Genomic DNA, 14161 nt, shown 5'->3' with positions numbered 1-14161 from the left:
TGACCAACGAATTTCCTTGACTTGTTATTTGTGATTACTGAAAATGTTGTTTTTTTTATATCGCACTCACAAACAGGAAGTTCTAACTTAGTAGTATTTTTAATAGTTTAAACCTTATTAAATATTTTACATTTAAATTACTTATTTTTTCAAAACTTACTTTTATTGATTTCTATAAAGGCCTTGAAATCACAATTTTTTAAATCCCCTGATATTTCCAAGTCTTCAATGATGAAAGGCTGATATTTTGCAAATTGTTCATGCAATATTTTTTCTCTTGAAACACTGATGTGATGAGTGTATAAATAAAAATTGTTCTCGTTAATTATAAATATACTGCCAATCATCAGAACGTTGGAGAGGAACTTGCCCCAAGACTCTTTCGTGTTAAAATGACAAAACCCAATAAAATGTATCTTTCAGAAACAGATGTTTTAACATCATTTAAGGGAAATTGTGTTGATTTATATAACTTGGGTTTGGTTTTGTCACATTAACATTTTTTATATATATATATATTTTTAACGCTGTGAGGAATAAATATTGTTGAATGTTGGACTTATCCAGCACAAGTATGCCTTAATTAAATGCACATCGAGAATGGATAAGAGATAATATCTTCATTTCACAACTAATTATGGGTAGTAAACATAGCTGATGCTCATGTTTGTTTAATGAACTGCGCCTCACAAGCTTGAGAGAATTTGGTGTTAACTATTAAACTTGTCATTTGATCAATCATATTTAAAAAATATATATATTAATAGCAACTTTAGCTACACTTATAGCTGGTATTTGTTCTAAGATAACATTCCAGGCAATATAATAAAAGTTATTTTGTGAGCTGAGAAAGCGAGAGTAATTACACCACATTCTCTGAGATACAATATTTACCCATCAATCCTCCCTTCTCTCATCAGGACAATCAGAATCAGCTCACCCTAAGCTCAATAAATATACAAGTACAGACTAGAATAAAAAGTTAAGGAAGACAATAGCATAAAACTTCCAGGGAAAATGGTAAGCAAACATTTAATGAGACTGATGTGTTCCTTCTAAAAATGACAGTGTGCAGCTGATCACTGAATTTAATAGCTGTAGGCTTATTCTGAGATTACTCAATCTAAAAGGCACCAATTTCTTAAATGCATGCTAATGTTGACATTTATAGATTATTAAAATATGATTTCAAGTCTAAAGGTAAAGTCTTTCACGTAGGTAAATACTCTACCATATTCATCAATGAATAACATTTTATAATATCACTGGTCAAAACTGTCCGTCTAACCAGTAAATAATAATTTGATTTTTACGCTCACTGAAAAAAATGTGAAGAATGCTTACCTGCGCAAAATGTGACGCATTAATACTATAGGGTGGTTGCCAGGGTGATGGTATGCCGTTGCTAGGGTATTGTGAAAGGGTGCTAGGTAGCCAGGTCAAAAGAGCTATATTATATATGATGTAATATTATGGATTGGTAGATATGGCTTAGGTTCCTTCCTCAGAGCAAGTCTATGATATTTTTTCCCCACCAGATTCATCATCTGCATAGCAAAAATGATAAGCCTGATTGCTTAGAAAAGTAGTAACATTCGTCAACAAAAATAGATGAAAAACACATATTGAATCATATACCAGACTTCACAAAGTATTTCTCAACCCTAAAAAACCCTAAAAAAAATATATATATATATATATATATATATATATATATATAACAGGTTTTTTTTTTTTTTGCTAACTAAATGGCTTGACTCCCATTTAAGTTAAAGTTTGGAAGTATACTGTATGCCTCATTCATTCATTCATTCATTTCTTCCATTTTCAGATATTACAAAGTGCAGACAGCACTTCTGTTGATAGAGGCCCGTGTGTGTGGCACCAAGAAAGTTATTTAAGAGAAGTTTTGACAGAGAACTAATATTTCTCCCTCATTGTGTGTGACTGTTTCTGTTGCAGACCACGCTGATCCCTCGTCTGACCTGCAGTAGATCTTCTTCAGCACTCGGACACTTTCTCCCCTCACACACTCATTATATTCTACCTGCAGTTCGATCTGACACAAAGGCCCACATCCACGGGGAGGTCAGAGGTCAGGAAGATGGATGACTGATTTGTGAGTCTGACCCCTGGGGTGACGGACAGCCTGATCCACCAAACATCAGTCTGTTTTATAGTCATCGCTCCTGAACACAGCCATGCTGTCACTCAAACATGACCAATCATGTCTCTGCAGGAAATAGGCACAGGAATAGCATGGAGAGAAGCTTCAATGATTTAAAATACTTTGGCAGACTGACTTCATTTTCTCAAAATACTGTTTAAACCACTGTTAATCCTGTTACATTCAGGAGGAGTCACCATTAAATAAAATACAAATTGACAAAGTTAGGCTACTCCTAGTTAATGTCGGAGTTTGCCAAAAATTTGAATGTTGCATTTCAACGAATTATCTCAGAAATTCACAATACAGCACAAAAGGTTTCAAACCTTTTGCGCTATTGGTTCTGGTGCCTGTGGAAGTTAGAAAAACAGCTGGACTGGCTTGGTGAATGCCATTTTACCAAGTATCACAAAGATCAACATCTTTGTTGCTCCTGGAACAACATTCCAATCAGATCTGAGGTACAAGTTTACAGTTTATGCCAAGTTTAGGCTTACAACCAGGGTTTGGTGCTTCTATAGAAGTGTTAAAGCCGACCTATTAACATTCCTTCTGATTTAGGGGATAATTTATGGGTAGGGTTAGGTTTAGAGATAGGGTTAAGACTAAATGTTCAGACAAGTAGGCCTACGTTGTACCAGGATCAACGAAATATGTTGATCCAGGAACAAGTCTCTTACTTGGCAAAATCACGGTGACCGAAATGACTTACAGCTCTTTTAACTTTTCTGATTTTCAGCTCGTCTTTGAAATCACTAGGAGGGAACACTGTCACATCTCAACAGCCATCGTAACAATTCTTTCATTATCAGCAAAAATGTGAAATAACCTTTGCAAAGGCGGGTGAAGTTTTAAAGCCGCTGGCACACGAAGGTCTCCTTGACATTTTGCCGCTCATCTTCTCCAATGCTTCCTCCTGTCTCAGGGAAGAGATGTGCGCGCGCCCCAGTGACATTTACCAAAGTCATCAAGCACGGAAAAAATCATATTAGCGAGAAAGAAACAGCTAAAAGCAGCTTGTTCCGTTCCGTTCGGGGTATTGGATTTATAAGAACAAACTGTATGCAACTGAACAGCAAAGCTTGCATTTGAAACTAGGCTACACCGGATGAGGTAGGTGTGATTGAAAGAATACTCTCGCTCTCTAGATAGACTATAGTGTGAAATTAAAATATATCCCAAAAAGGACATAACTTTCCACTGGTTTCTTTATAAAACGAAAGAGTTTGTAAATCTATACACATTTCCCGAAGCAAATAACGAATATATCTCAAAACTATAAACAAATACGGTTAACATATGTTAAATTAACAATGTTAAAAGAAAGAATTTAAAATGTATAGTATTGTTAAATATGTTTCCCAAATGTATAGCAAATTATTACAAGAGGGAAAATTAGATCATTTAGAAGAGTTCAGAATTTTCAATTAGGCTACATTTGTTCTGAATTTGAAAAACTTTAGATAGGAGTAGGTTGAAGGTAGTGGCCCTTATGCAGCTGTATATACTATTGCACAATCCACCTATATTGAGGTTTTCCCACTCGCATAACTTCCTCCTCGCATGGAGGAACACATGGATAGCATAATCATAGATCTCGTCAGAGACTTTCTCTTACATGTACTCCACCTCTGACTGGAACATCCTTTTCAATCCAAAGCCATTCCAAATATTCTAGTTAGCAGTTGTCGTCTTCCTTTCATCTGCTAGAGGGCACTACCGTGCAGCTGCGATGTTTTACCATCAGCCAGGAAAAAGTGTTGATTACTCGTTCAAGCGTAGAAATGAGAGGAGCAAGTCTTGATTTTCACTTACTCTCTCAATTAGCTGTTACAGAATCACACAGGACCTCTGAGTTTAATTCTGGAGGAGTTTAATGGCATTCTCTTCTGGAAATTTGATTGTGGAATCACACTTTTATCTATTATGTGGAAGAGTCTCAGAAACAGTGATACAAACACCAACATAATCATGACACAAAGCAGCAACCAAGTTCATTCATGCAGGAAAGCAGTAAGTGAGACTACTTCTTTTTAAAGACATCATGAAATCAAAATAGACTATTCTTATTTGTGTGCGGAATATTGCATTGCAATGTTTATTATAAATGGTTTATGATATACCCTCATAATCTTTAATCGAAATAATTTTCATTTCATGCCAACTTTAAAAAAAAATGACATTCCAGTCTTGCTTTAAGGGGGCTTAAACAACTGTCACCAATATGCACCATATAGCATACAACTGAAATTATTAGGTGAAGCACAATGTAATGACACTGCTCAAACAGAATTCTAAAAAAGAAATCTGGCTCGAATTATTTTCATCATCTTAGCGCTAATGTATGCGCCTCATGAGGTTAGTAACACGACCTGATAAAATGATGGACAAGGACAAAGGCAACATTTCTACATGTTAACATCTCACTACTCTCAGCTGTGAAAGAAAACATCTTGTGCGCTACTAGAGCAAACATATAGTAGTGGCACCCTTGAAAGGTTGCCGAGGTGCCTTAGTGGGTTCTGGACCCTCGGATGAGAACCATTGTGCTACATGGTTGCTCTAAGAAGTGTTGATTTTATTTAAATTGACATTTATAAAATTATTGTTATAGTTTTTGCCCATTGCTTACACACTAAAACCGAATGCTTAGACCAAAGCCTCAAGACCTAAATTTATTGTAGCATACCTTAAACACAGTGTTACCATAGCTTAAACACATTGTTAACTTTGCACTTTGCCTGCAATTCTGTAACACACTTATTGCGAAACACTATACACGTTTTCTTACATTAGGCACTTTGTTCAAAAAACGAAATCACCTGTTATCATCGGGAAAACACTGTTCAAAATGCATAACTCATCTGGCAATTGTAGGCACTTGCATACACACCTGAAAACACTTGCACAGAAAACAGAACACCAGTCGGTCTGAGCCTTAGCGCTAGAACTAGCACTAGGCCTCAGGTTAGCCATTTTGAGAACCTTGCAAGCATTGAGGCAGTGAGAGTCAGAGTAAGAGGAGGACAAAGAGAGAGAGGAGTCGGACGTTGAAAAGGATGTGGACTATCGTGGAGACGTGAATCAGATGACATCAGGGCTACTCTGGTGGACCATGTGATAAATCATGGCCTGTCCATGAGAGAGGCTAGGCAAAGAGTCCACCCTAACCTCAGTCGCTACACAGTAGCATTGATAAAAGGACATTCCGACTGGAGAACAGGTATATCTTCAAGTTTCTACTCCAGACTGTACCTACTGTATGTCACATAATTCTGTATCATATTACAGTATTACTGTACTAACTGTACTATACAAAAAATGGGCAGTGCTGTGAAGTATATGTAAAGGAATACCATTGTGATGTTACAGTACTGTGTAGAGTTTGAAAGTACAGTATGTGAAAAAGAACCTAACCAATGACATCTTGTGGTGGCATTTACTACAGAATGGTTGGACGACCTCTTCAAGGTGGAAGGGAGCGGCTCTTCACTCAACAACAAGAGCTTGCCATAATTGAAATGGTGCGAGAAAATAATGCAATCCGACTTCGTAAGTTGCAACTACGGATAATTGCAAATAAAAATGTATTCAACAATATCAACAGGGTCAGCATTTCTATACTATGTCGCATCCTACAGAAACATACAGTAACTTCAGAATGAAGCAGCTGTACAGGGTGCCAGTTGAGAGGAACGGTGTCAGGGTCAAGGATCTGCGCCATGATTATGTGCAGCCATGTTTCACTTTACTTTACATATATATTATGATGTGGGAATGAGGGTTTATGCTGCCACCTGCTCTGCCTGTAGCTTGTAGTTTTTGTCTATACTGACCCAACCCAGCACTTATTTGTGTGAAAATATAGACATCGTAGTTACTGTATGTGTGTTCAGAAACACTATTCAATATTTTCGAAACCAGGCGTCGAGGCTGTAATGTAGTTGGACAAAGGGGCAGGGCCGGCCCGGGCATAAGCGAACTAAGCGGCTGCTTGGGGCCCCCTGGTCGAGTTTAAAATTTTTTTTTTTTTTAGATGACTTAAACAAGTGACATAAATGAATGAATGAATATGAATGAATAATGCAAGACAAGAATATTCTGATTTCATGATCAATATACCTGCCAACAACTGCTGCTGTGTCTGCCAGCGTTTAAGTCAAGCGCATAATCTAGACACCTCGCGAGTGTAGACAATTCGTGCGCAACTGCGCATAGTCACGGTATCGGTTTAAATTGGAGAAAATAGCCGCAGGGGAACTTAACCTTCTTGGTGTAAGGTTAGCAGTTTGAACTCTTCTCCACTTTATTATACCACACAGATCACTAACTCCAAAAACCCGCGACACTCCAGTACCAAGTGCGCACGACCAATTCCTATCTACGGCAAGCCCCGAGGGGAAAAATAGATTGCATAGACACATACAACGAGCGCCAGTACATTACCGGTATTATAGTAACAGACTTTGTTGGATTCTGTCATGTACAATCCAACAAAGTCTGTTACAATAATAATAATAAAAAAGATTTTGAGGACAGTTACACTGTATTGAGACAGTAGAGAAATAATAATAATATTTTTTACAGTTTTCAACAATAATTGTCATTGTTGAACCCTTGTTCTTATTATGTTTCTGATTTCTCAGTTTTGTCACTATTTTTTGCAAATAATTTATTTTATATACGTTTTGAGACAGTTTGTTTTAAGAAGTTTCAAAGAGTTAGTAAAAGAGTAAAGTAAAAGTTTCAACTTTTTTATTTAAGTAGGCATCTATTTTTTATTTAGTATTTATTTTGTAGTAATACATAACCTCACTGTATTCATTTATAATGTATCATTATTGCGGGATATTTGTGTCAATAATTGTCAAGCACAGGCAGGGGCGCGGCTAGAAATGTTGGGCCCTATGAAAGAATATGAGGTTGGGCCCCCTACCCCACCCATTCCATTAATAAAATCGATCTCTGGGGGCCCCAAAAGTGTGTGGGCCCTTAGAATCCTCCTAACTTTCCCCCCTTAGCGGCACCCCTGAGCACAGGTGACTTCGCGTAGTGGGAGGGGGCCCCCAAATCAAAAGGCTCAGGCCGGCTCTGCAAAGGGGTGTTGTAAATGTCCCTGGGCAGCGTGGGGGATATATCACCGTGTGTGCTGCAATTAGTATCCAAGGAGTCCTGCATCACCATGCCACTTTATGTCCCTACTATACAGGACAGATCATTGCATCTCTAGATGCACTACATGCAGTTGTGCAGGACAAACCCAGGTTTGTTGTCATCTGGGATAATGTTAGTTTCCACCGGGCTGCTCTGGTCCAAGATTGGTTCAACAACCATAACCATTTCACACTTTTATACCTGCCCCCTTACAGCCCCTTTCTAAATGCAATCGAGGATTTTTTTTCAGCGTGGCGATGTGTGATCGGCAACCACACGCCCGCGTGACTCTTCTGCAAGCAATGGAAGAGGCATGAAGAGACATTGAGGTGGGATCAATCCAAGGGTGGATTCGGCACATTTTCCCCGATGCCTAGCCAGCAAGGACATCGCCTAAGATGTTGACGAGGTCTTGTGGCCGAGATCCGAACAGAAGGCGGGATCCATAAGCCCCACCACACGAACACATACACACACACACACACACACAAAACAAGTATATGTTTTTTTCCCCCAATAGCAATTTATCCGGTAATTTTTCTAAAATTGAGGCTTATATATAATCTGAAAGCTGAATAAATAAGATTGCCATTGATGTATGGTTTGTTAGGATATGACAATATTTGGCTGAGATACAAGATTTGAAAATCTGGAATCTGAGGGTGCAAAAAAAAATCTAAATATGGTGAAAATCATCTTTAAAGTTGTCCAAATTAAGTCCTCGATATTGCTGCATCCACTCACAAAATTAAATTTGATATATTTACGGTAGGAAATGTAGAAAATATTTTCACGGAACATGATCTTTACTTAATATCCTAATGATTTTTGGCGTGAAAGAAAAACGATAATTTTGACTCATATAATGTATTGTTGACTATTGCCACAAATATACCCATGAGACTTGTGACTTTTTGCAGTCCAGGGTCACATTGAAATAATCCAACTTGAGTAAAATCTTTTAAAAAATGATTCTTCCTTTTTCCCCCTCAATAACTATATTGAAGAGCACAGTACTTAAACCTTCTGGAATCACAAAATCAATCATGGTTAAAATTGGCATGATATGAAAATTCACCTCATTTCTTGCATTCATCTCAAAATCCAATCACCATTTGATCTACTGAACCAAGTCCCCGCCCTACATTTGTCCTTTTTCAGTAATCCGTTACACTCAGATGTACGTCACAAGAAAGAAAAGCTGTTATTACTCTAATAACTGATGTAGTGGATATGGAGTACACTGACTGGACAAACAGACCAGATTTAATCTCCATTGCAAAATAGAAATATGGACCGCAAATTAAAGATCAGATGTGAAAGTTAAATCAGTTTTGTGTGCAGTGTGAACAACCTTCTGGTGCGGTCACATTAGTGAAATTTCATGTCCAAAAAAATGACCATTACCCATTATCAACAGCGTAGAAATGTATGGAGCACAGCTCAGACAGAAGTCAGTTTCAAACCAAGCTGCTTTCTGTTGGTCAGCATGGAAAAGCTTGTTCTAAATTTCATACAAGCACCAACATAATCATGACTCATCAACTGGTTTTTCAATGTATGTGGGAGAAACCCCTTTATTAATCGTTTCTGACTACAAAGAATGGGAAGAAAAATACAAGAGACATAGAGATTAAAAAATGGATCCAGATAAGCAAAAACAATATTTGTGCAATTTAGTCTCTTTGCATAAATTAATATAGGAACAAGGGCCGTTGAGGAAAAGTGTGCGGACTTCTTGTTCTTTAATTTGATTTTAAGCCTTTGGTCCAGCACTGGACATGTTTAGTAGTCAGGACGGTCCTTCTTCAGCTTGCTGTAGTCCATGTTCACTGCATAGAACTTGAAATGGGAAATCAGAAAAGTGAAAATACAAAATAAGCAGATTAACATTATGCACTCAGCAAAATCCATTAACTTAGCTGCTTGTGTATGTATTGAACTTGAACTCTACTCCACATCAAATACACATTAAGACACAAGCTTGATTAGATTTGTACTAACTAACAGCACACATAAAATGAGCTTATGAAGCGCTTAATGAATTAAACTCATTAAGATCTTAGATTAGGTCCTGATACGGTCCTTCAGTCACATCTTTTAATAGGATCCCCTTAGGCGCTCCAACAACAATAGCATGTTTAAGTGTTTTACTAACACCACATATGCTGGTCAGTTAGAATACAAATTCAAAATTACGGTCGCTTACTGGATGCTAAACATCTCAAAGTGCTTTATCATCACATTAAATAGAATGTTCTGAATCAAAACAAGAAGTTTTAGCAATTACCACACATTACAACTTAGACTTGTCCCCTCAGTTCATTAAAACCAAGCCAAAATCATGTTCAAGGTAATGCAGTTACAATGCAAGTCTATTCCAGGAGCTCTAAATGTAGAAATGCACAGTTCAATGTTGTTAAAGCAATTATAATAATTCTTCAGCACAAAAATGTGCTGTTTGAGCTGTAAAGCTCCAAAACATTTAGCAGGTTCACCCTTGTATAAAGTTATCGTGATGCTAGTGTCATGTTGTTAACATGGTTGAGTTTCTAATGTTTATCCTAATGTAATGCAGGGCTCTACAGTGCGACCAAATTACAGTGTACGGCTGTGAAAACAATATTTAGATGCAACCTGATCGAAGCTCATGAATGGTTGTATACAGGCTCCAAAATTAACACTCACTAAGACACAGAGCATCCTGACCATTGAGTTTAAATGATCATGGCGCATGTATCATACCTTGTACTGATCAGTGGGTGCCATTTTATTCCAGGGCTCTGGGTTGTTCTTTCTGTCCCAGCTGTGGATATTAATCAAATGAGTGCACAAATAAACAAGGCATGCATGATAAAACTAAACAGAAGAGTTGACATCTGAACATCTGATCAGCACTGTTGTTCTCTCACAATTGATTGGGTCAAGATATGAAAAAAGATCACACAAAAAAATCACAAGTTATTGTCGCATTGCGCAGCATCAGCTTAAGGCGGTCTACACTGGACGCGACAAAGTAACAGTTGCAAATCCATTTGTCAGAAGTAGCGAGAGTGCTTGAAGTACGTCAGAAATAGATTGGGGCATCTGTTTATTGTCGAGAATCTGTCGTGACGCATCGAGTGTAGACCGAATCACTGATTAATAACGGGTTCTATTTGCTTTTGTTGTGTTGCGCCACTCACGTCTGGTGTAGACATGCTGTTAGATCTTTACAATATTGATATTGCAATTGTTCTTCAATTAAAAAAAGGAATGAGGCCTTTCAGTTGTTTTTGTATCCATTGTGAGAGACAGGTGATTAATGGACTTGTATCTTTGGTAGAACAGACGCTTACCAGACATCTGGGTTACGCAAGGCCAGGCGAGCCAGATATGTCAGAGACATGGTGCATCCACCGCCAATGAAAATGAAAAGTGGGATCAACTATGGTGAAAGATGAACAAAAAACAAAATAAAATATGAAACAACTGTGATTTCAAGTCAAATTACTTGAAGGTGATGCATTTAACTTTGAAATTATGGATGATGACCATCTAGTGTCTAGTGGTTCGCAACTGGTGGTTTGGCTTCAGCATGCCAATTTTACATTGTATATCAGTTAGCAATCCTACAATTCACTTATTGTACAAAAGTCAAATGTACAAAGCCATATTATAGACCTCCAGGTGAGAACCACAGATCTAGATTAGATTATACAGCATTGACTGACATTATTGTTACATAAAATTGTTCACAAATGTTGCTTCATGGCAACACAGAAGCCTTAAATAACACAAATACATTAGAGTTTATCTGCTTCAAAACTTTACAAGCAAATGTCTTCTCAGTCTTCAGAAACTGTAAGTGGTTAGGAGATCATTCCCGCAGTCAAGATTTAAAAACATAGGTCATCCAATTTAAATATAGGGTCGACTAACAAAAAAATAATACAAACAATACAAAGTAAATGGCTCTAATAGTTTAAAAGTGAAAGTGTTTTTAGGCCACACTTGTCAGTCTGTCCTCAGTTTAACACGCTCGTCCTTGAGCTTCAGATAGCCAGTGCGGTCATGTGACACGCAGGCCTCCTGTGACACATACAACTAAACTCGCTTCAATGGCATTTAATTTCAAGGTAATTTAAGGTTCATCTAATTACTCACAAAGACTCGCAATAAACATGCAACTGGTCCATTACAATAGGAAAGTGTGTTGTTTACGCGTTTGTGTAGTTGTTGCAACTCAACATGAACATTTTTTGAGCTTTACAATATATTTATTTTATGAATGTTTTATAACCGATTGAAAACTTATTCTGAACTTAGTTTTATTCAATTTAAAATGTTCACCATCTGCAATTGTACGAAAGTGCATGTATAATATTAATATGTATTCAATAAAAATAAATACTCAATTCACCTTTTGGATTATTGACAGAGATTCATTTTCACTTTTCTAGTCGTTATTTATTTTATTGAGATTGCACCAAAAATGGAAAGACAACTTTATAACAAATATTTTAGAACTGACATTTCCATGAACTTTTGTTGTTTTAATCATTTCCCTTTTTTCAGACCTGGGGAAAAACACTTTTAAAATTCCTGATATTTCCAGGATTTGCCGTGTAATATAAAACATATTTAAGTATTGATTTGTGTTTATTCAGCGGTGTAAATATCTAAACTGGTGGCACGTCTAGCATTCCACAGAAGGGACGCTAACAGGCTAGCGACAACGTTTGCACAACTCGCTCCTGCCATCGTCTATTACTGAATAAATCGTCCAGACATCATTTAACTTACGGCAGGGTGGCTTCTGAGTTGCCGGCTGACGGTGCTCAGCATTATGATTGATGAGATGATTTAAACTCTCCCAAAGATGTACAAAAATAAAGGAATTGAACGTGGCCCGTTCGAGAACTCTGGCAGGACCGCTTCTTCAGCTCTGAGAGAAATAGGACACGGTCCGCGGGGGTCTTATTGAGTTTGCCTGATTTGTTATTTTATAGTTAGACAAACGTTTATCATCTCATTTCAGTTAATAAATACGTATTATAGTGTAATAATTGAAATGTTAACCAAATAATGATAATAAAAAGGATAAATAAATGATAATATGATTATATGCTGAGGTATTTTGTAAAGGCGATGCTGTGGATACCCATTCGAAGTCGCGGTACTGGGTTCTTACTGGTCGATGAATCCGATCTGATCTAGGGTCAGTTTGCGAGTTCGCACGAGCACTGTTGATTTTATATATCTGATCCCACATCAGAAAGAACATTTAAGGACTTTAGACTAGAAGGTCGTTCTAGGTCGTAATTGTGTTTTATATTATTACTAATGAGAAATATAATTTTAAATGGGAAATATAAATGACGCATACATTTTTCTCTTTGTCATACAATAGATAATATCTGTAGTTTATAGTTTTATTATAGTTTTTAAACTTGTTCTCTGAGCACTTTTAAAGGATCTATTTCACCCGAGTTGTTAATTTAAAACAATAAATTAGCTGTCATATTTCACCTCAAAGATTAAATATAATAATTGATGAAACGAGGTTAAATAAAATGTAAAATTTTAAATAAAGCTTAGCCTATTTTGCGTTGCGGCATTATTATTTTCATGACAAATAAGCACATTTTTCCCCATTAATACTACTGTTGCGCCTGTACATAGAATACACATACAACAGACTATAGCTACCGCAAATTATGGAACTTACTGAATTAATTTTAACAGATGTATAGATTTGTAAACATAAAGCCTCTATCAATATATGAAAAAATATTATGCTGTTAAGGTTTTAATTGGAAATAATTTTACGCTTATTTATTGCATAAACAGAAATAGGTTTGTGTATTGCAATAACACAATATAATAATTTATTTTACATTGCACAAAGCTACTATTTTAATTGCAATTCTAAACAAGTCAACGATAGATGCTGATCTTCCAAAATACTCTAAGTTAGTTTAAATGATGAATACGTTTATGAAAGCACACATCCATGGACTGGTAATAGATCATTTTCCTAAAAAGGCAGCACGGTCACATATTTCTGTACCTTACTCTGAACAGGCACAACTTTCTGAACCATATCATCCTGCTTTCACTTCTTTATATTCACGGCAAGCGTTAACGAAACCACCTTTAAAATTCCCATTTACATAGCCTAAAAGTGCTCATCTTAAAAACGAGCATGAGATTTTAAAAAAAAGAGAGAAAAGCATTCATCATCGTTTTAGCCAGGACAGCCTCAGGGCAGCTTGTTCAAACGGTGAGTGTGGAAATGTAGTTTTGCTGCTCTGCCAGTTCACCTCTGCGGGCTCTTTTAATCAGATTGCCTTCTTGACATCCGGTCGTGTTTGTTTCCCTCCAATTTCATTTTCTGCTTTGAATTGCACATTAACCTTTCCTCAGAGTTCCAGCTAAGCAAACGGCGACTGTTCTCCATTGCGATCACGATTATGAGAGGTGGATGCCGTCTGACTCTCGTCAGGTACATTTCATCCAGTTTAACTGCATCTTCAGCTCCAGTCCATTCAAGTCAATGTGTTCTCGACGCCACTGATGTGTTTTGTACCAACTATCAACCGCAACAAGACGTGCACTTTAAAAGGTGCTATTGAAAACACAAACCCACTCATGTCCAGGGTGTGTGTTTAATGTCATTTGGTTGTTTTTCTCTCCCCAAACAGAGCGAGAACATGATGCTGGCAGACACGAGCAGCGTTTTTGGCAGACGTTCCCCGATGACAGCTGGTCAACAGCATCTTCTTTGCAACCTGAATGATTTTCCCTTGTATTTAAACACCCGTTATGATTACAAACAGATCCCTTCGTACTAGAGAT

The 14161-nt window shown here is 37.2% G+C and overlaps 1 protein-coding gene and 2 long non-coding RNA genes across 3 annotated transcripts; 1 reads left to right on the top strand and 2 right to left on the bottom strand.

Annotated features, from left to right (window-relative positions):
• Nucleotides 1-1362: 1362 nt before the first annotated feature.
• LOC143722423 (uncharacterized) lies at nucleotides 1363-3144 on the bottom strand. Its single transcript, XR_013196881.1, has 3 exons — nucleotides 2997-3144; nucleotides 2048-2233; nucleotides 1363-1547 (listed from the first exon to the last, which is right to left on the bottom strand). It is a non-coding gene; the product is annotated as an uncharacterized LOC143722423 (long non-coding RNA).
• A 5723-nt stretch (nucleotides 3145-8867) lies between these two features.
• On the bottom strand, nucleotides 8868-12268 carry ndufa4a (NDUFA4 mitochondrial complex associated a). Its single transcript, XM_077212185.1, has 4 exons — nucleotides 12107-12268; nucleotides 10660-10748; nucleotides 10067-10127; nucleotides 8868-9163 (listed from the first exon to the last, which is right to left on the bottom strand). Exons 1-4 carry the CDS (start codon nucleotides 12146-12148, stop codon nucleotides 9107-9109), a joined length of 249 nt encoding a protein of 82 aa, XP_077068300.1. The 5' UTR covers nucleotides 12149-12268; the 3' UTR covers nucleotides 8868-9106.
• Nucleotides 12269-12576: 308 nt separating this feature from the next.
• Nucleotides 12577-14136, top strand: LOC143721602 (uncharacterized). Its single transcript, XR_013196755.1, has 3 exons — nucleotides 12577-13586; nucleotides 13730-13928; nucleotides 14008-14136. It is a non-coding gene; the product is annotated as an uncharacterized LOC143721602 (long non-coding RNA).
• The last annotated feature ends 25 nt before the right edge of the window (nucleotides 14137-14161 follow it).

The sequence above is a fragment of the Siphateles boraxobius genome, unplaced genomic scaffold, assembly GCF_051911475.1.
Source record: "Siphateles boraxobius isolate OS27281-9 unplaced genomic scaffold, OSU_SipBor_1 66, whole genome shotgun sequence".
Lineage (NCBI taxonomy): Eukaryota > Metazoa > Chordata > Actinopteri > Cypriniformes > Leuciscidae > Siphateles > Siphateles boraxobius.
This window is presented reverse-complemented; position numbering and strand designations above follow the sequence as displayed.

What these genes read in the sequence shown, in the direction of transcription:
- ndufa4a (XM_077212185.1), bottom strand. Translation starts at nt 12,148, where the DNA reads ATGCTGAGCACCGTCAGCCGGCAACTCAGAAGCCACCCTGCC. An exon ending in TTGCGTAACCCAGATGTCTG is followed by an intron (nt 10,128 to 10,659) that starts GTAAGCGTCTGT and finishes TAATATCCACAG; the next exon opens with CTGGGACAGAAAGAACAACC. An exon ending in CACCCACTGATCAGTACAAG is followed by an intron (nt 9,164 to 10,066) that starts GTATGATACATG and finishes TCCCATTTCAAG; the next exon opens with TTCTATGCAGTGAACATGGA.